Source organism: Acipenser ruthenus, chromosome 41 (assembly GCF_902713425.1).
Source record: "Acipenser ruthenus chromosome 41, fAciRut3.2 maternal haplotype, whole genome shotgun sequence".
Taxonomy (NCBI): Eukaryota; Metazoa; Chordata; class Actinopteri; order Acipenseriformes; family Acipenseridae; genus Acipenser; species Acipenser ruthenus.
This window is the reverse complement of record NC_081229.1, coordinates 10,596,008-10,618,318: the sequence shown is the minus strand read 5'-3', so window position 1 is coordinate 10,618,318 and position 22,311 is coordinate 10,596,008. Positions and strand designations below refer to the sequence as shown.

The 22,311-nt window shown below is 42.4% G+C and overlaps 1 protein-coding gene and 1 long non-coding RNA gene across 2 annotated transcripts in view; one reads left to right on the top strand and one right to left on the bottom strand.

The window, feature by feature from the left end:
• The first annotated feature begins 953 nt into the window (after positions 1 to 953).
• LOC131709007 (uncharacterized) lies at positions 954 to 21,799 on the top strand. Its single transcript, XR_009311344.1, has 3 exons — positions 954 to 1,012; positions 16,096 to 18,594; positions 20,973 to 21,799. It is a non-coding gene; the product is annotated as an uncharacterized LOC131709007 (long non-coding RNA).
• The window catches only part of LOC117964792 (macrophage mannose receptor 1-like), a 121,375-nt gene continuing 103,030 nt past the window's right edge, over positions 3,967 to 22,311 (bottom strand). The window contains exons 5-19 of the mRNA XM_059010535.1: positions 13,347 to 13,688; positions 12,896 to 12,937; positions 12,773 to 12,814; positions 12,621 to 12,662; positions 12,375 to 12,416; positions 12,240 to 12,281; positions 9,864 to 9,905; positions 9,540 to 9,581; positions 9,289 to 9,330; positions 9,158 to 9,199; positions 7,477 to 7,518; positions 7,315 to 7,356; positions 7,064 to 7,105; positions 6,933 to 6,974; positions 3,967 to 6,229 (exon numbers count right to left, since the gene is read on the bottom strand). Of these exons, the coding sequence (XP_058866518.1) occupies positions 5,847 to 6,229; positions 6,933 to 6,974; positions 7,064 to 7,105; positions 7,315 to 7,356; positions 7,477 to 7,518; positions 9,158 to 9,199; positions 9,289 to 9,330; positions 9,540 to 9,581; positions 9,864 to 9,905; positions 12,240 to 12,281; positions 12,375 to 12,416; positions 12,621 to 12,662; positions 12,773 to 12,814; positions 12,896 to 12,937; positions 13,347 to 13,688 (1,271 nt within the window). The 3' untranslated portion in view covers positions 3,967 to 5,846. The remainder of the gene's footprint in view (positions 6,230 to 6,932; positions 6,975 to 7,063; positions 7,106 to 7,314; positions 7,357 to 7,476; positions 7,519 to 9,157; positions 9,200 to 9,288; positions 9,331 to 9,539; positions 9,582 to 9,863; positions 9,906 to 12,239; positions 12,282 to 12,374; positions 12,417 to 12,620; positions 12,663 to 12,772; positions 12,815 to 12,895; positions 12,938 to 13,346; positions 13,689 to 22,311) is intronic.

The window sequence follows — 22,311 nt, the reverse complement described above, 5'->3', positions numbered from 1 at the left end:
GCCGCACTGGTCACCTCTGTGTACGGAGCGACGGAGGCTAACATAACAAAACTGAATACTTCTGACCAGCCGAATTACGCACTGAAGTAGCGACCAGCCTCACAATGTAAAGCCGTTGAAGGAAACGTTCTCTTTTTTTTCTCACCAAAAGCTGCAATGATCAGAAGTAGTGGATTTGTTCAGTAAAAGAATCCGCTTCACGACTCGCTCCGTGCCGCTCCCGCTGAGCCGCTCAGAGCCGCTCCTGAGCATTTTTCATCAGTGATCAGAGGGAGCGGACGGACTGGACACCTGCAGGAAACAAGTGGAGATCACAGGCAGGATTGACAAATAAATTTGTCAAGAACGATGAACTGGTTTCGTCTTATGAAGTTATGTATTAAATTGGCTAAATAAGATGGTAAAAATTGTTGTTTTCGAATTTGTATCATTTAATTTCATTTTTTTTAATGTAGAGCTGTTTTATAGTTATTAATGTATTATTATTAGGCTTGTAGTATTAATATTATTCATAATTCTCATTATTAACGTCGGTATTGCCGGTATTAAACACAGTCAGATATGAGGTTCAGTCCAAGCAGAGCGCCGAACTCAGCGAGGTCCAGCAGGGGACAGTAACTTCACACGGGCCATTTTATCTACCATCACCTCAGAAACACAAGCAAGCAAATCATTATTTATTATTCTTTTCATTTTTAAAAGTCGCTCGTCGCTCTCGTGGAGCAGTGTTAACTCATTTAAATTCAGCTCAGTGCGCTTTCTGAGCGGCTCACTCACTAAACACACCCACTATGTGTAAAAATGATTCTGCCCAAAAAAGCGTCATGGCAACAGGGTGCGTTCAGAGAGATCGTTCTGCGCAGAATCGGACCAGTTCAGCCAATGATCTTCTAAGAATGATCTCCGTGAAACGCGCCCACAGCCTCTCGCAAGTTATCGCGATAATTTGCATTTTGTTGAAATTCAAAATTAACGGCGGCGGCTGTTGTGTTAGGAAAAGCAACAGAGAAAGGTACGTTTTATTAATACTTCTGTTCGTGTTTAAGATGTGTTCAGGGAACTTGTCAGTAAAAGTGTTTAGCTTATAAACATCTGTCACGTCACAGCAACTAAACAAATAGCAAAATAATAGCCAGGGCCGGCGTCAGCACCATGGCAACCCGGGCAAGCGCCAGAGCGGGGCCCACAAACACAAAACAGAAATAAAACTGGAAATACAGTACGAGTAAATCAAACATTTCTGTGCCAGCTATCCTACGCCAGCAGCCTTTAGGACTACAAACGTTTTGCTTACACTCAGCTAAAATAAACTGTATGTCTGCAGTGAAACTTTTCAGATCTCCGCCTTTTCCCGCCTTTTCCTTTGACAAGCGTTTTGTCGAACCTCATTTTCATAACGTCTATTATCACCATAACGCCTGAACGCCTGTCATAATGATACGATTTAAAATCATATACCGGTAGTTTTAATTAATTATATATATCCCCTCCTTTATAACCTTTGTTAATCTCCAAACTTCATCATTAGAAACAGCGTCATAAAAAAACAGAACTACACATATTACACCACAAGAGGGCGCTGCGGGGCTAAACAATGGACACCCGTCAAAGGAAGGGATGGGACATGTCAGTCATATATTATGCCAGCAGAAGGGCATGTCAATCAATCAAAGGGGTAATAAAAGGTATTCTGACAGAAGGTGTCTTGCCTTCAGTACTCAGTATGTCATCGCTGACATTCAGTACACCTGGTATGCCTGCCAGGGCTTCTCTGAAAATGTTCTGGAAGATCTCAGCCGCCAATGAGATTCCAGAGTTAGGCTGTTTGGAGCGCAGCAGACCGACATGCGGGGTACATGTTGTGATGTAGCATGAGTCCAGGTGTAGTCCTAGCTGATGATATCCAGCGTTGAGGTCAAGCTTGCTCATGTGAAAGGGAATGCATCTGTGTGCTTGAGCTGATGGTCCAACAGCAGGATCATTGTGTGCTTTACTTGGGGTCCCTTCAGCTTGCCTATGCCTTGGAAAATGTCTGCATATTTTTCTATCAGCTGGTTCTTGTGTTTATCTTTGGCATTACAAACTAGACACACAAGCTCAAGAGCCACTGCGCTGTTGTAGCCAAGCAGTTTGATAGCTGCATGATCTACTACAGATATAGTGCCTTCTCTGGGCTTGTCTCGGAAGTTCCGTTGTGATTTCAGTGTGCCTCGTACTGGCAGTGGTGTTCATCTTCAGCCTCGTGGTAAAGTGTGATTTTATTTGTATTAATTAATTAGCTCTACGTTGTTGTTAGTCTTCTGCATGTATTGTATGTATTTTCAGCTGTGTTGTCAGATAGTGGTTTTGTTGCCCTTTCATTCTGATTTCATGCTTTCATTGTGTCGTTGTTTGTTTGCCTTGAGTTCCTGCATTGTCTGCTAATCCTCAGGTTCTCATGGCCAGATGGAAAGTCTTTACTCTTCAGTAAGCATGCAGTGAAGCTTCGGGTGCACAGGTGGGTCTCAGTTCACATGAACTGTATTACAGGGGTTATTGATGAACATGGTTGATGTTCATTTGTGTTCTTCCGCACCAATCTACTTCTCTGCTGCTGCTCTTCTCAACGTGTCAATCCACTCCTGTCAGTCTAATCTTTCCAGCTCTTCACCTCACTTCCTTTGTGCTGTTACTGTTTAAACTGTATTACTTAAAGGGGCAGCAGTACATTTCTGGACTCTACATATATGATACATTTTAAAACAAAGCAGTTCATTTATTCTGAATAAATCATTGAAATATGCAGAACAAAGTTCTAGCCTCTCCCCTATAATATAGTTGCTATATAGCTTCACCTCTCCTGCAATACCTCGTTGGAAACAGTAGGTGGCAGAATAACCCTGAAGTTCTTGTGTTTAGCCTGGCTTCTATGTAACCGTGGATTCAATTGTATTGGGTGATTAAAAGGTATTGAGGTGGTGTTACTGACATAGTGATTTATATATATATATAATTTTTTTTAGCTCAAAGAGAGCCAGCTGCCCAACGTTTCGATATGTTGTACATATCTTTCTCAAGGGAGCCTGTGTTTGAATCAAAACATTGGAGGTATTTATAGGTTTTTGACGGCATGACAACTACTTGTTGTTGTTTACATTCAAACTCATGATTTATTCTTACATGATGTAATGGTGTTCTATATATTGTGACATCATTTTTACTTCTATCTTTGAATCTGTATTAATTCCAATTAACACTACTTTATATAAACTTATATTTTTATTATATCATGCAATGCTGGCTCTGAGGATCAGTCTAGATTTGGCCTCCCCAGCGCATCAGCATGCACAACTTTTGAATTAATTTTGTTTATTTATTTAAATGTTATATATTTATTGAAGTTAATTATTTCATTCTTTTCTGTTGAGTCCCGCTGGCATAATCGTGTTCAGTCTATTTATCCATTTGCTTTCTTTTATTCTTCTATATGTCGCATTGTCTAATTTGAGCTGTTCTAATACTACAAACTTTACATCATTTATGTCATGTCCCTGACTGGTGAAGTGCTGTACTATTGGTTCATTCATTTTTTTATTTCTAATTAATGAAAGGTGGTTCTGAATTCTTTTATATAAAGTAGTTCCAGTCTCTCCAACATATTTGATTTCATCACATTTTTCACAGGCTATTCCATAAACAGCATTGCTATTTTTACAGTAGGCATTAGTTCTTAGTGGGTATGTGGTGTTCTTATGTTTAATTATATTTTTACTTTTGTCCATGTATTTACACACTTTACATCGACTGGTGCACATATTCGTAGAACCTATTTTGTCAATTATTCATTTACTGTGAACTAAAACATCACCTAAATTAGCTTCTCTTTTGAATGCTACAACTGAGGCCTTAAGAAATACTTTTTTTTTATTTTTCTGAATTATGTAGAATTTTTTTTTTTTGAGAAATCAAGAAACAAAAGACTGAGGGTTCAAACTGAAGTTCAACTCTTTATTCATTTTATAATGGCAGATACACTCAGAAATGTAGAATATAAAGAGTGAGGCAGGACTTATTCAATATATTGAAAGTTGTAGCATCATATTAAAATAGAATTACAGTGTGTCTCTTTACTACATTCCTCATCAGATTAGCATGAGCTGCAATCTGCTTCATCAGAAACCAGGCCCTGTTGGCTGTCCAGTTTGTTTGCATTCCCCAGAGGCAGGTAGTTTAGTCTGCAGACACACAAGCTTCCTCCCTCCTTGAAGCTTTCTGGTCTCTCTTTGTGTCACTCTGGTGTGCACTAAACAGGCACGCTGCTGAGACTACCTGCAGCAGCAGGGGGGTATGAACGACCGCTCTGCTGCAGCTCAGGGAAGCAACACAGGAGTGCAAACAAGGGACAGAAAAGAGTTTCTTTTCATTTCCAAGTGGAGTGTTTGTGATACTAGTGCTGATGACATCATACAGGCCTGACTACAGACACACTTTCTTAAATACATAAAAACTACTTAAATATTTAAACTAGAAAAAAGCTTTAAAAAGTAGTAATAATGAGAATATCAAGTTACACCCCCCCCACCCGCGTGTTTCTCCTCTTAACAATGTATCCTGTATTAAAGGACTGCTAAACAAGGATTAAAATCAATTTTCTTAAAGCTTACTAACCCCAGCAATATTATCACTGGCCCCTTTGTTTTGCTTGTGTTTTATACTTCAATTTGGAAAGTAGATATTTCATAGTGGAGTAGTGGTTAGGGCTCTGGACTCTTGACCGGAGGGTTGTGGGTTCAATCCCCAGTGGAGGACACTGCTGTTGTACCCTTGAGCAAGGTACTTTACCTAGATTGCTCCAGTAAAAACCCAACTGTATAAATGGGTAATTGTATGTAAAAATAATGTGATATCTGTATAATGTGAAATAATGTATAATGTGATATCTTGTAATAATTGTAAGTCGCCCTGGATAAGGGCGTCTGCTAAGAAATAACTAATAATAATAATAATAATAATAATAATAATAATAATAATTTAAACCAAGCTGCTGCTGCCTCCTCAATCAGACCAAGTGACCTACAGCAAAGGTACCAGGATGCAGCAGTTTATCTACACGCTGCATTTTAAACAGCTGAGGATCCTGAACTAAAAAAACAAGTGAAGCAGCTTCTGAAAAGACTCCTCAAGGCTGACTGTGAGGAAGTGAGGTGGGGAAGCATGTTAGCGTTGCACTGTGCACTAAGGCCCTTAGGAGAAGCACTGTGCACTGAAGACTGTGCAACTCTATTATGCTTCCCCACCTTGCTTCATTACAATCAGCCTTGAGGAGTCTTTTCAGGAAGCATTTTACTGGAATAGTTAGTAAGCACGGCAGATGATGCTCTTAGTTGAAACAATAGAGAATCACACAGAACACACACAATAGGATATTAAACAAGCACAATGAAATATCAGAATAAGGTATATCATTAAAGATTCCTACATAGCATTTTCTTCTATAGTATTGGTGTATTACTCCTATAGTAAAGCTCTGGGTTCTATGGAGACAGTGGTTCTCAGACTGGGGGTTGGGACCCCTGGGGGTTCACAGGAAGGTTTCAAGCGACCACATCACAAGCAGACCTACCATCCACAATGGCTGCAGTGCATTGCAGTAGCTCTTTATAGAGAGCAGACATGGCATTGCAAACTCTGTCACATACAAGACTTCAATTTTCTTCATTACTTGCACATTGCTTACACAATATCATTCAGATTTAGATACTTCTATAATTTATTAGTAAATAGGTTTTTTTCAGACTAAAGTGACCTTAAAAGGGGTCCCAACTACAGATTTAGAACCACTGCTGTACACCCTTTTAGGGGTGTTGTTAATCTTTGAAACAGATAAAGGGGAGCTTTTCATAACAGCACAGATCATTCCACTCAGCCCCCCCATCCTCCCTCAGCACCATCTCCCCACAGTGCTCATAGTAAGGATTGTTGGGCTCCCCAGGGGCCCAGTTAGTGTAGTTTACAGGCCCCTTGTTATCCTCACCAGCCACCCAGTACCAGTTATCATACACAATGCTTCTGTGCAGGCCGATCCAGAATTGCGACGCAGTGCTGTTCCTGACGAGCTCCGACACTCTGTTCTGTGCAGCCAGGCTTGTGAGGTTCACTAGGTCAGTGTAGTGATCCTTGCAGTACCGCCAAGCCTCCGGCCAGACCATTCTGTCAGAGATCAGGTGGAGACCCTCAGGGACTGGAGTGCCTGGTGATAATAATAATAATAATCATCATCATTTCATTAACTTTAATATGGTTTTATATGTGTGCTGTTCATAAGAACATAAGAAAGTTTACAAACGAGAGGAGGCCCCATTCAGCCCATCTTGCTCGTTTGGTTGTTAGTAGCTTATTGATCCCAGAATCTCATCAAGCAGCTTCTTGAAGGGTCCCAGGGTGTCAGCTTCAACAACATTACTGGGGAGTTGGTTCCAGACCCTCACAATTCTCTGTGTAAAAAAGTGCCTCCTATTTTCACTAATCTTGCAGTACCTAATGTTACCTCAGGTCAGGCAGTCCAAGCATAGTGCTAATCAGGGTCTGTGAAAGCAGATGATAATTTATATATATTCTCAGCCGTGGAGGAGTTGTGCCGATGTGTTGCAGTATATAGCTAGGTTCAAGTAAGAAGGAGAGAGAGAGAGATCCTGTTGAAGGACAGCAGGGGGAGCTGCAGTGCAGTTTTTTGAGTGAGGGACAAACACAAAATAGGAGGCACTTTTTTGGTGCTTGAGCCACGCTACTGTTTATGAACCGATATGACTGATTGAGATAGAGCAGTATACGTTGTTCTGGTGACTGAATACTGAAATTGAGGTGAATTCAAACTTTATATTACTGTACTTTTAGAGCAGTGGTTATTGATGTCAATCACACTGAACACACTGCACTCTACAAACTGCACAGACCTTGAGAGACCGGAGTGGAAGGGGGGCTCGAAGGTTCTGCTTCTGTAAAAAGATAGAGAAAAAAGAGTTTATAACAAAGCCAGATTCCTGCTGTGGGATATGAATCACACTGAACTGATTACACCCCATACCTTGAGAGACTATAGTGGAAGGGGGGCTTGTGGTTTTGGGATCTGTCAGAAGATAAGAAAAAGAAAAATTGGTACATTTTTTGCTCAAATGTATTGTAATGAAACTGTCTCCACCAGGGCAATGCTCACAATGAAAATCATCAGCTTAGCTGAAGTTGTATTTTTGTCAGCTAGGTCAGACTAGCCAGTCACTATTTCTTCAAGTGAGTCATAAACCTAAATTCAACTGACTCCAGGATCTGACTCCATACCTTCAGAGAGCGTTGTTGAAGGAGAGTCTGAGGGGGTTGCATCTGTAGAAACAAATGAATCAATAATGAATAAATTATAATAAATAAAATAATTCAGTAATTTATTACAGTCACATTTTAGCTGTAGGTTTTCAATCAAACTGAACTGTTTACACTCCATACCTTCAGAGAGTCGTGTTGAAGGAGGGTCTGAGGGGGTTAGATCTGTATGAAGATGAAAGAAGTATCATTTATATTTCAAGTGTATTGTTTTAATATATTGTAATGAAACTGTGTCTATGCTGCTGTCTCCACCAGGGCAGTGCTCACAATGACATGCTGTCTAACTCATCCTGAAGGGATCAATGTTTTTAAATCAATACAATAAATACCCAATCAGAATGTATTTTACAGCACATGTCTCTCCTGTGTGTAACAATGAGGGGTAGCTGTTCCCTGCTCACACACTCTTAAATGATGTGGTCTGTGAATCCAGATGAAAAAAAATATATTCCCAGCTGAGGAGGAGTTACTCTGCTCAGCCAAGCCGTTTCACTGCTCCCTATGGCACGGTGCCCACCTGTTTCTGCAGTGTGACATTGTCAGGCAGTAGATTTTGCTTAGAAAGACAGATTCTTTGTACTGTATAGAATAGGATCCCAAGCCTAAAGACAATATTCAACACAACAGCAACAGTATTGTTGCTGAATAGCCGCACACAGCTCTCCCACAGCTTATACAGCTCTAGTGGATCACATGACACAGGAGGTAGGCTGTCAATCACACTGAACACACTGCACTCTACAAACTGCACAGACCTTGAGAGACCGGAGTGGAAGGAGGGCTATAAAAAAGGCCAACAAGATGCTCGGATATATTGTGAAAAGTGTTGAATTTAAATCAAGGGAAGTAATGTTAAAACTTTACAATGCATTAGTAAGACCTCATCTAGAATATTGTATTCAGTTCTGGTCACCTCGTTACAAAAAGGATATTGCTGCTCTAGAAAAGAGTGCAAAGAAGAGCGACCAGAATTATCCCGGGTTTAAAAGGCATGTCGTATGCAGACAGGCTAAAAGAATTGAATCTATTTAGTCTTGAACAAAGAAGACTACGCGGTGATCTGATTCAAACATTTAAAATTCTAAAAAGGTATAGACAATGTCGACCCAGGGGACTTTTTCAACCTCAAAAAAGACACAGACCAGGGGTCACAAATGGAGATTAGATAAAGGGGCATTCAGAACAGAAAATAGCAGGCACTTTTTTACACTGAGAATTGTGAGGGTCTGGAACCAACTCCTCAGTAATGTGTCGGCTTCAACAACCCTGGGATCCTTCAAGAAGCTGCTTGATGAGATTCTGGGATCAATAAGCTACTAACAACCAAACGAGCAAGATGTGCCGAATGGCCTCCTCTCATTTGTAAACTTTCTTATGTTCTTATGTTCTAATCAGAATGTATTTTACAGCACGTGTCTCTCCTGTGTGTAACAATGAGGGGTAGCTGCTCCCTGCTCACACACTCTTAAATGACGTGGTCTGTGAATCCAGATGAAAAAATATATATTCCCAGCAAGTCGTTTCACTGCACCCTATGGCACGGTGCCCACCTGTTCCTGCAGTGTGACATTGTCAGGCAGTAGATTTTGCTTAGAAAGAGAGATTCTTTGTACTGTACAATATAATGTAACTGTATAGAATAGGATTCCAAGCCTAAAGACAACATTCTGCTCTCCTGGGATTGTTGCTGAATAGTTGCACACAACTCTCCCACAGCTTATACAGCTCTAGTGGATCACATGACACAGGAGGTGGGCTGTCAATCACACTGAACACACTGCACTCTACAAACTGCACAGACCTTGAGAGACCGGAGTGGAAGGGGGGCTCGAAGGTTCTGCTTCTGTAAAAAGATAGAGAAAAAAGAGTTTCTAACAAAGCCAGATTCCTGCTGTGGGATATGAATCACACTGAACTGATTACACCCCATACCTTGAGAGACTATAGTGGAAGGGGGGCTTGTGGTTTTGGGATCTGTCAGAAGATAAGAAAAAGAAACATTGGTACATTTTTTGCTCAAATGTATTGTAATGAAACTGTCTCCACCAGGGCAATGCTCACAATGAAAATCATCAGCTTAGCTGAAGTTGTATTTTTGTCAGCTAGGTCAGACTAGCCAGTCACTATTTCTTCAAGTGAGTCATAAACCTAAATTCAACTGACTCCAGGATCTGACTCCATACCTTCAGAGAGCGTTGTTGAAGGAGAGTCTGAGGGGGTTGCATCTGTAGAAACAAATGAATCAATAATTAATCAATAATAATAAATACAATAATTCAGTAATTTATTACAGTCACATTTCAGCTGTAGATTTTCAATCAAACTGAACTGTTTACACTCCATACCTTCAGAGAGTCGTGTTGAAGGAGGGTCTGAGGGGGTTGCATCTGTAGAAACAAATGAATCAATAATGAATAAATTATAATAAATAAAATAATTCAGTAATTTATTACAGTCACATTTCAGCTGTAGATTTTCAATCAAACTGAACTGTTTACACTCCATACCTTCAGAGAGTCGTGTTGAAGGAGGGTCTGAGGGGGTTAGATCTGTATGAAGATGAAAGAAGTATCATTTATATTTCAAGTGTATTGTTTTAATATATTGTAATGAAACTGTGTCTATGCTGCTGTCTCCACCAGGGCAGTGCTCACAATGACATGCTGTCTAACTCATCCTGAAGGGATCAATGTTTTTAAATCAATACAATAAATACCCAATCAGAATGTATTTTACAGCACATGTCTCTCCTGTGTGTAACAATGAGGGGTAGCTGTTCCCTGCTCACACACTCTTAAATGATGTGGTCTGTGAATCCAGATGAAAAAATATATATTCCCAGCTGAGGAGGAGTTACTCTGCTCAGCCAAGCCATTTCACTGCACCCTATGGCACGGTGCCCACCTGTTCCTGCAGTGTGACATTGTCAGGCAGTAGATTTTGCTTAGAAAGACAGATTCTTTGTACTGTATAGAATAGGATCCTAAGCCTAAAGACAACATTCAACACAACAGCAACAGTATTGTTGCTGAATAGCCGCACACAGCTCTCCCACAGCTTATACAGGTCTAGTGGATCACATGACACAGGAGGTAGGCTGTCAATCACACTGAACACACTGCACTCTACAAACTGCACAGACCTTGAGAGACCGGAGTGGAAGGGGGGGCTATAAAAAAGGCCAACAAGATGCTCGGATATATTGTGAAAAGTGTTGAATTTAAATCAAGGGAAGTAATGTTAAAACTTTACAATGCATTAGTAAGACCTCATCTAGAATATTGTATTCAGTTCTGGTCACCTCGTTACAAAAAGGATATTGCTGCTCTAGAAAAGAGTGCAAAGAAGAGCGACCAGAATTATCCCGGGTTTAAAAGGCATGTCGTATGCAGACAGGCTAAAAGAATTGAATCTATTTAGTCTTGAACAAAGAAGACTACGCGGTGATCTGATTCAAACATTTAAAATTCTAAAAAGGTATAGACAATGTCGACCCAGGGGACTTTTTCGACCTCAAAAAAGACACAGACCAGGGGTCACAAATGGAGATTAGATAAAGGGGCATTCAGAACAGAAAATAGGAGGCACTTTTTTACACTGAGAATTGTGAGGGTCTGGAACCAACTCCCCAGTAATGTTGTTGAAGCTGACACCCTAGGATCCTTCAAGAAGCTGCTTGATGAGATTCTGGGATCAATAAGCTACTAACAACCAAACGAGCAAGATGTGCCGAATGGCCTCCTCTCGTTTGTAAACTTTCTTATGTTCTTATGTTCTAATCAGAATGTATTTTACAGCACATGTCTCTCCTGTCAGGCAGTAGATTTTGCTTAGAAAGAGAGATTCTTTGTACTGTACAATATAATGTCAGAAGATAAGAAAAAGAAACATTGGTACATTTTTTGCTCAAATGTATTGTAATGAAACTGTCTCCACCAGGGCAATGCTCACAATGAAAATCATCAGCTTAGCTGAAGTTGTATTTTTGTCAGCTAGGTCAGACTAGCCAGTCACTATTTCTTCAAGTGAGTCATAAACCTAAATTCAACTGACTCCAGGATTTGACTCCATACCTTCAGAGAGCGTTGTTGAAGGAGAGTCTGAGGGGGTTGCATCTGTAGAAACAGATGAATCAATAGTTAATAAATAATAATAAATACAATAATTCAGTAATTTATTACAGTCACATTTCAGCTGTAGATTTTCAATCAAACTGAACTGTTTACACTCCATACCTTCAGAGAGCGTTGTTGAAGGAGGGTCTGAGGGGGTTAGATCTGTATGAAGATGAAAGAAGTATCATTTATATTTCAAGTGTATTGTTTTAATATATTGTAATGAAACTGTGTCTATGCTGCTGTCTCCACCAGGGCAGTGCTCACAATGACATGCTGTCTCACTCATCCTGAAGGGATCAATGTTTTTAAATCAATACAATAAATACCCAATCAGAATGTATTTTACAGCACATGTCTCTCCTGTGTGTAACAATGAGGGGTAGCTGTTCCCTGCTCACACACTCTTAAATGACGTGGTCTGTGAATGCAGATGAAAAAATATATATTCCCAGCTGAGGAGGAGTTACTCTGCTCAGCCAAGCCGTTTCACTGCACCCTATGGCACGGTGCCCACCTGTTCCTGCAGTGTGACATTGTCAGGCAGTAGATTTTGCTTAGAAAGAGAGATTCTTTGTACTGTACAATATAATGTAGCTGTATAGAATAGGATTCCAAGCCTAAAGACAACATTCTGCTCTTCTAGAATTGTTGCTGAATAGTCGCACACAGCTCTCCCACAGCTTATACAGCTCTAGTGGATCACATGACACAGGAGGTGGGCTGTCAATCACACTGAACACACTGCACTCTACAAACTGCACAGACCTTGAGAGACCGGAGTGGAAGGGGGGCTCGAAGGTTCTGCTTCTGTAAAAAGATAAAGAGAAAAAAGAAAGTTTATAACAAAGCCAGATTCCTGCTGTGGGTTATGAATCACACTGAACTGATTACACCCCATACCTTGAGGGACTGGAGTGGAAGGGGGGCTTGTGGTTTTGGGATCTGTCAGAAGATAAGAAAAAGAAAAATTGGTACATTTTTTGCTCAAATGTATTGTAATGAAACTGTCTCCACCAGGGCAATGCTCACAATGAAAATCATCAGCTTAGTTGAAGTTGTATTTTTGTCAGCTAGTCAGATTAGCCAGTCACAATTTCTCCAAGTCAGTCAAACACCTAAATTCAACTGACTGATCTAACTCCATACCTTCAGAGAGTGGTGTTGTAGGCGGGTCTGAGGGGGTTGGATCTGTAGAAACAAATGAATCAATAATTAATAAATAAAATAATTCAGTAATTTATTACAGTCACATTTCTGCTGTGGGCTTTCAATCAAACTGAAGTGATTACACTCCATACCTTCAGAGAGCCGTGTTGAAGGAGGGTCTGAGGGGGCTGGATCTGTAGAAACAAATGAATCAATAATGAATAAATTATAATAAATAAAATAAATTCAACTGAATGCAGGATCTAACTCCATACCTTCAGAGAGTCGTGTTGAAGGAGGGTCTGAGGGGGCTGGATCTGTGTGAGGATGAAAGAAGTATCATTTATGCATTGTTTTAATGTATTGTAATGAAACTGTGTCTATGCTGCTGTCTCCACCAGGGCAATGCTCACAATGACATGCTGTCTCACTCATCCTGAAGGGATCAATGTTTTTAAATCAATACAATAAATACCCAATCAGAATGTATTTTACAGCACATGTCTCTCCTGTGTGTAACAATGAGGGGTAGCTGCTCCCTGCTCACACACTCTTAATGATGGGGCTGGTTTCTGGTTCTTCAGATCTCTAGGCTACACCCTGCCCTGCTCTGGGGGTCAGACAGCTACTGTAGGATCAGATGGACTGAGCCTCTGAGTCCCTGCTCACAGACTGGGATACAAACACTGAACTGAACAAGAACACAGACTGAGCCGGGATCCTTACCATCATAGCAGAAGAAAGGGTACAGAACGCTGCAGTCTTTGTCACCCCATGTGCCACTCTTGAACATCCTCACACATTTATCATTGCCTCCCGCATTGTTTGGTTCCTCATTGTTCCAGTAGTGAAATGTGTAGTTATCCCCCTGGTGTGACCACTTCCAGGGATCATTGAACAGGCCTATCCAGAAGGTCTTGCCCTGCGCTTTCTTCACTAGGTCTGCATTTTCACTGGTGTTCTTTATACTGACGAGGTCGGTGTGGTATTTTCTACAGTACTGCTGAGCTTCAGTCCAGGTTTTCAGTTCTTGAATAAGGGTGTATCTCTCAGTGATGGTGCTGGTCTCTGTAAACACAAACAACAGATGAGAGGCTTGGAGCTGTGGAGGTGTGACTGTGTGTTGTCCTCAATCTGACATTTAACAGAAACTGTGTCTTGTCCACAATCAAGCACATTTTTGTGTTTATTTACAATATGGTGCTAAATTCTCAGAAGGTTATTCCAAAAATAATGATATAATTTGGCACTCACAGGTGTATTCAAAACACTCAAACTCATTACAATTTCAAATTACAGGACCTAACAATTAGATCACATGCAGCTCATTAAGGTTTTATTAACATGAGAATCCAACTGCTCTCAAACTCTGTTTAAATAACACAAGGAAAAGTCATGTAAGTGATCAGCTGTATAAAAGTATATTAGACTCCCCAGAATTACCGATTTGTCAGGTGTACTTTAACCCAACACTTTGGCTCACAGTGTCCTGTGTGGTTGACTGCATTGTGTTGAAATGCCAGTTTAAGGAGATAAAGGGTATTAGGAGGTGACTCTCTTGAGTATAAGCACCTGTAGCTCATCCCATGAGCCAAGCAGAGGCTGTGAATACACTGCTCAGATGTTTCACTTTCTTATCACTGAATTCAGATTTTCACGTTTGGTTCCTACAGCTGCTATCAGCACGCATGTCATTGTGATAGCATGTTTCAGATTATAGGTCAACTGGGACTAGCAAGAGTCTACTGCAGTATGCAGAGATTAGTTTTCATAATTGCAGCAGTTATTGTTTATTTTTTTATATTACATTTCACACAACAATCGACTAAATTGTGTCATTTTACAAAAACAAGACAATCTGTCTTTACAGTCAAGTCAGTGGAGGCTGGTAACCAAAACAATTAAGGAGGCAGAAAAAAGGCAGAGGGCTTGGGGTCCCCTTCAGCCCCCAGCAGCAGCAGAATCTTATTATTGTATTCTGACTGACAATACTTCCCATATCTTATTGTTTTACTGAAAATTGGATACAAAATCGAATGCTGCAATTAAGTAAGATAGTGCCCATAGACACAGGCTGTGCGGAAGCTGACCGTGACTGCAGTTATGTGTCCCAAACTGAACACACGGCAGAGCCTTCACAGAGAGGGCGCTATTATTACCATTAATCAGTCATTTACCCTGAACTTGTAATGATTTGTCGGGTGCCCTTCTGCTGATTTAACGTTTTAGGAAGATAGTGTCAAAAATTTTCATAATTAGAGGGAAAAAAAGACTTTATCAAACAAATAACGTTTTTTACTTGTCAGAGCTGCTTCTAGTTTATCTTGACAGTGTCAGATATCGGAATGGAGCGCTATTACTGAACTGTGTGGGTCAATTGCAATGAACTGAAAAGGACAAGCTGGTCTCACAAGGGAAACGTTAACACAGTAATGTCTTGCGAGGCTCTGGACACGTGACTCAGTTAATGTTTTGCTGGATCCACCACCATGCTTTGCGGCTACATCACCACAGAACCCCAAATCTGTGTCTAATGTTACCTTTTCAGTTCTGTATTGTTTTCAAACGATCATTATTCAACATATTATGATTATGAATGTACATATTGAATGTGTTCTTAAAACGTATTACACGTGTGGAGAGATATAAATTATGATAGGTATGACAGATAAATTATAAATTTGGTATGATCTAATTCTGAAATGAACACACTGCATCCATGGGGTTGTTGAGAACAAAACCTGAATTTCAGAATTTTAGTTTTTGTAATTTTTAAAATGTAAAAGTTTTTGTTCCCAACAAGCCCATGGATGCAGCGTGTTCATTTTTTAAAACTGAACGGGGCAGCAGTGTGGAGTAGTGGTTAGGGCTCTGGACTCTTGATCCGAGGGTTGTGGGTTCAATCCCCAGTGGGGGACACTGCTGCTGTACCCTTGAGCAAGGTACTTTACCTAGATTGCTCCAGTAAAAACCCAACTGTATAAATGGGTAATTGTATGTAAAAATAAGGTGATATCTTGTAACAATTGTAAGTCGCCCTGGATAAGGGCGTCGGCTAAGAAATAAATAATAATAATAATAATAATAATAATAATAAAACTGACATCAATTAGGTCATGCAAAATGTATAATTTATATCCATCATAATTTATATCTCTACACGTGCAATACGTTTTCAGAACACATTCAGTATTATAGGAACGATTAGTTCACGGGTTGTAGGTATCCGAAGTATTTGTGAGTACCAGGTGAATGATTGGGCAAGACACCGGAAGTCCAATAGTTTATTTGTAGAACAAAAGTACTTCCAAAGAACATGAAACAAAACTAATTATTTTCTTTTGAGTCCTTTTTGGACCAGAGATCAGGTTCTAAACAGTCTCTCGTTAAACTAAACTCCACTGGTAAGTAAAAACAGTTAAAGTCCTTATTTTGTAAATAATCGAACAATTGGTAAATTCTTCATTATTTACAGGGTGATCTCCAATAGGCCCAGCAGGTGGCACTGTTCCCTAGAACAGTGCAAGAACACAGGTAGGTATCCACAGTTCCCTCTGGTGGACACTAGTCGCAGTTGCAGCCCCACAGGTAAGTATATACAGTGTCCTAGTTTTTGCTGCCCTCAATGCATTAGCAATTTGTAATCCTTTGTCTGCTTTTACAGGGTCCTTAATTTTCCCTGCTGGAGGAGTGGCTGGCTGTTGACCACTCTGTCCCTGGAGCTGTGCTTTTTTTTAACAGCCAGCCTGGTGTGCTCACAAATTAATAAACAGTTTGCAACACGTTTGCTTCTGTGTGTTTGTTGAAAACCAAATAACAACAGTCCTTAAACACTGTGACTTTTGGGCGTTTGTTTGAGTTCACTCATGACTCGCTCCCTGCGTGTAAAGCCCTGGCTGCACACATGCACAGGGGCATCAAAGTATTCAGAGTCCCGGTACTGCTTTAAACACAGCGTTTCTTCACCTGCTCAATGTTCTCATCAGTAATTTAAAACACTGTTCTGTATTTTATTTTTGACTACCACAGGATATTTTAAAATCACACATTTCCGCTGTCATGGCGAGCAGTGCAGATTGTAATTCCACTCGGCTGTACCGATACTCCCACAAACTCACTGTTAGGTTAGTCCCGATCCAGTTCACTAGAGAAATCAGGTTTTACTCAGCGGTGAAAACTTTCTTTTCACTTCACAGAAACAGAAAGTAGTTTAAATTCTGTTTACCTCTCGAATGCTGCTATCCAAGCTTACTGTCACTACCTTCTGTTTGTGTTGTGAGCCCAACACTTTGATTCCTGATTTATTTTTATTTATTTATTTTTATTTATTTATGATTGGTTAAATCTCCCTATTGTCCTAATGAATTCCCCTATATATCTGACCCTACCCTTATCTATTGTATTACCACCCCCTATGCCACCCCTAAAAACATTATTCTGAATACTCAAAGCCCTCAACTCTTCCCCTACCTCTAATCTCACTTCCCTATATCTAGCACATTCAACCATCATGTGTTCCACAGTTTCCATAACCCCGCATCTCACACATAACCCATCCTCATGCGCTCCAATTCTATAGAAATGTTCATTTCCCTCTTACGCCCTCTAGTCCCGCGGGCGGAACACGGAACTGCATGTAAACATTATATTTCATAACTCATTTGTAATATTATTACAAAAGCAAAAGAGAAAAAAAAGCTGACTCAATATCAAAATCGTTGTTTTCCTACCGTCAAACCGCGAAGGAATTTTTCGAATCCGTCATTTCACCGCTGAGATATCCCATTCACAATGTGTCTATTACCCCCATGCTACCAAAACAACTGCGATCGACTAGCTTGCGTTTTGCTGCTCTGGTCTTACAACCTTGATGACGGTGAAGTCTCCCTGATCACGTTGTAGGGGAGGTCACAAGCGTTCCATTCATACAGGGAACCAGGGAGAGAGGCAGATAGATAAGTTCCTGCTTTTTGTAATTGTAACTACTACATTTGGTGACATTGTAAGGTGGTGTTTGAATTGGCTGAGTTTGTGTGTGATTAGTACCAGGTGAGTGGCTAAATTGATTAGCAGTTGATTTTGCTATTTGATTGGTTTCCACACAGTTTAGTTGGTTCTTTTGCCAAGCAGGGGTAACAACATTTATTCAAGCAGCTTATTTTAGCGCCAGCACGAAGCGCCAGCCAACAGAAGAGCCTCAACAAAAGAGCCGGGAGTCTAGCTGTGGGAGTCTACAGGTAACCAGGTAACCAGGTAACCAGCATCTGAAGCAAGATAGGTATTTGATCCTGCTCCTAGTAATTTTTCCATTAACTATATAGTATCATTATCTGGTGTTTCTAATTGGGGAGGAGTGTGTGATTTTATCCCAGGCAGTGTGCTTATTTTGAGTACTTAATTTGTAATTTGTAAATTTGAATCAGGGTGGGTTAACTTGATTAGAGCAGTTTGCATTTGAATTGGTCTCCACACAGCTCCTGCAGTTGTGTGATCCCATCAAAGTGTGTGAAACTATTGTCTCCAGAGCAGTTAGCAGCTAGTTCCCTTGCTAAGTGAAGGGAGTTATTTAAGAGTGGGCATCTGGTAATTGGTTCAGTCTACAGGGAACCAGGGAGAGAGGCAGATAGATAAGTTCCTGCTTTTTGTAATTGTAACTACTACATTTGGTGACATTGTAAGGTGGTGTTTGAATTGGCTGAGTTTGTGTGTGATTAGTACCAGGTGAGTGGCTAAATTGATTAGCAGTTGATTTTGCTATTTGATTGGTTTCCACACAGTTTAGTTGGTTCTTTTGCCAAGCAGGGGTAACAACATTTATTCAAGCAGCTTATTTTAGCGCCAGCCAACAGAAGAGCCTCAACAAAAGAGCCGGGAGTCTAGCTGTGGGAGTCCAGCGAGGGGAGGCCTGCGCTGAGACGCTGTTCCAATAGATCCAAACCTAACAGCGCTCTAGAAGAAGCCATCTACTAGTCAGGTCTGTATCCTCCACCCCACTGCTCCTACTGTGCCTTTTGTCTTGCTTGTCCTGCTATGACTGTCTCTCACATCCCTGTTCTGTCCTCCCGTCCTCTGCCCTCCCTCCGCTGTTGCTCCTCCAACCCCTCTAACCTCATTTCTCTGCCTCTCCCCCCCCCTCCCGCACACTCTCTGGTGCACTCTGGAACTGTCACTCTTCTGCTAACAAAGCTGATTTCATCTCTGCCTTTGCCTCCCACCTCTCGCTCGATTTCCTTGCTCTCACTGAAACCTGGCTGTCCCCTGATAACACTGTTACTCCTGCTGCCCTGTCCTCTCTCTACGTCCTGTCCCATACCCCGCGTCTCACCGGACGGGGAGGTGGGACGGGTCTTCTCCTCTCTCCCTCCTTACTCTTTTCTGTCCCCTCTGATCTCACCTCCCTCTCTGTCACTACCTTTGAATTTCATGCAGTCCAACTAACCTCTCCCTGTCAACTCCTGCTCATTGTTCTGTACCGCCCCCCTGGGCCTCTCACTCACTTTCTGGATGAACTCGACTATCTACTCTCCTCCCTCCCCTCTCTGTCTACCCCGACTGTCCTGTTGGGTGACTTCAACATCCATCTCTCCAACCCCAGCCACTCTGCTGGATTCCTCCCTCTCCTTCACTCCTTCGACTTCTGTCTCTCTCCGTCCCCTCCTACCCACAAAGCTGGCCGTCAACTGGACCTCACCTTCTCCAGGGCCTGCTGCCCCTCCAACCTCTCTGTCACCCCCCTGGACCTCTCTGATCACTATTTCATCTCTTTTTCTCTGTCTCTCCCCCCTCTCCCTGCTCCTCCTACCCCCACTGTCACCTCTCGCCGTAACCTCCGCTCTCTCTCCCCCTCTGTCCTTGCCTCCACTGCTCTCTCTCACCTCCCTCCTATCGACTCCTTTTCACAACTCTCCGTAGACTCTGCTACCTCCACCCTCTTCTCCTCACTCACCTCCTCCCTCGACTCCCTCTGTCCCCTCACCTCCCGACCTGCTCGCCCCTCCCCTCCCCATCCCTGGCTCTCCTCTGTGCTCCGCTCGGCAAGAATCACACTGCGATCTGCTGAAAAGAAATGGAAGAGAACCAAACTCCCTGCTGCTCTAGACCTTTACCGCACTCTTCTCTCCTCCTTCTCCTCTACTCTCTCCTCTGCTAAATGTGCTTATTTCCAATCTGTAATCCAAGCCTCCACTAACAACCCACGTAAACTATTCTCTACCTTCTCCTCCCTCCTAAACCCTCCCCCCCCTCCTCCTCCCTCCTCTATCTCCCCTGACGACTTTGCCTCCTTCTTCTCTTCTAAAATCTCAGATATCCGCAAACTCTTTAACACCTCTCCCTCCCCCGTACCCCCTCCTGCTCCAACCCCTACACCCACTACATCCCCTACTAACTCGCCCTTCCTCTCCACCTTCTTGCCCCTCTCAGACTCTGACCTCTCCTCCCTGCTCCAGGGTCACAAACCCACCACGTGTGCCTTGGACCCCCTCCCCACTCACCTCTTTCAAGCTGCTGCTCCTGCTCTACTCCCCTTCATCTCCTCCCTCCTCAACACCTCTCTACTTTCTGGCATCTTCCCCTCTGCCTTCAAAAAAGCCTCTATCACTCCCCTCCTCAAAAAACCTACCCTCGACCCCACCTCCCTCCAGAGCTACCGTCCTGTCTCCCTCCTACCCTTCCTCTCCAAAACCCTCGAGCGGACTGTACACCGCCAGCTCTCTGCTTTCCTGTCCAACCACTCTCTGCTTGACCCTCTCCAATCTGGCTTCCGCTCTGCTCACTCCACTGAAACCACCCTTCTGTCTGTCACCAACTCACTTAAGTGTGCCCGAGCTGCCTCTCTCTCCTCTGTCCTAATTCTCCTCGACCTCTCTGCTGCCTTTGACACTGTTGATCACTCTATTCTACTATCATCTCTTGCTGACCTGGGGATCTCTGGCACTGCTCTGGCCTGGTTCTCCTCCTACCTCTCCAACCGCACTTACCAGGTAACCTGGCGTGGAGCAACCTCCACACCTCACCCTCTCTTAACTGGAGTCCCCCAAGGGTCAGTCTTGGGTCCTCTCCTGTTCTCTCTCTACACCCGCTCCCTGGGCCCCCTCATCGCATCCTATGGTTTCTCATACCATTTCTATGCTGATGATGCTCAGATTTTCCTCTCCTTCCCCACCTCTGACTCCACCATCTCCTCCCGTATCTCTACCTGTCTGTCTGCTATTTCCTCCTGGATGCACTTGCATCACCTCAAACTCAACCTCTCTAAATCTGACCTCCTTTTCTTTCCCTCCTCCTCCCCCTCCTCTGATCTCTCTATCTCTGTTCCTCTGGAATCTACCACACTCTCTCCCTCTTCCTCAGCTAAGAACCTTGGAGTCACCCTGGACCCCTGCCTCTCTTATTCCCAGCACATCTCCACTCTGGCACGCACTTGCAGATTCTTCCTGAGCAACATCCGAAGAATCCGACCCTTCCTCACCAACTATGCTACCCAGCTCCTGGTCCAGGCCCTGGTACTCTCCCGCCTAGACTACTGCAACTCCCTCCTGGCTGGCCTCCCTGCGTCCGCCACCCGTCCGCTCCAGCTCATCCAGAACTCTGCTGCTCGCCTGGTGTTCTCTCTGCCTCGCTTCGCCCACGCTACTCCACTACTCCGCTCGCTCCACTGGCTCCCGATCACCGCTCGCATCCAGTTCAAGACTCTTGTACTAGCCTACAGATGCCTTGATCAGACTGCACCCAGCTACCTCCAGACCCTCATCTCTCCCTACACCCCCACTCGACCTCTCCGCTCCGCCTGCACTAGAAGACTGGCTCTACCTCCGCTACGCTCCCCTGCCTCCCGAGCCCGCTCCTTCTCCACCCTTGCTCCGCAGTGGTGGAACGACCTTCCTACAGATGTCAGGACTGCCCAGTCCCTGACCACATTCCGGCGCCTCCTTAAGACTCACCTCTTCAAACAGCACCTGTAGAACTCCTCTGTTGTATCCTGGGACACTATCACCCTTCATTTAAATATGCTTTATTTTGCTCTTATCTGCCCCCTATTTTACTGCATTTAATCCTGTACCTCAGAATATTGTAATCTGCCAAGTGTTTAATCTGTAGTATTTTGTACTTAATCATATCCTGATGTAACTATCACTCTTTAATCATATCCTGATGTAACTTTCATTTATCTGCTGTATTATTGAATTGTGGTTTGTCACACTTGAATTATTGTATTTCTTGTTCTTATTGTATGACTTATATTGTAACACTTGAATGTATTTGTATTTGCTTGCGATTGTAAGTCGCCCTGGATAAGGGTGTCTGCTAAGAAATAAATAATAATAATAATAATAATAATACCTTTACTTTGTTTGTAGCCCAATCCATTACAGAGTAATCGATGTGCAAACAAACACGCCAACCTCTTGAATGAGGTAAGGGGGGAAAAAAAGAGCCTTACAAAGGCTAATGCATGTGGCAATGGATAGCATGTGAGGTGCCAGAAGATAACATCCCTTTAGAACTTAGTGTATCACGGGACATAAAGATTTACACAATGTTTATTTTTGGAGAGGTTTGGGGACCCTTGGGCTTAGCTTTGTAAAAACTCCTGTAGATCCCTTTGTTCAAACAGTTCCAAATTGTTACCCAGTATAGTAGACATGTTGGTGAAGCACTGGAAAAAAATCTGGCTATTTTCATATGCTAC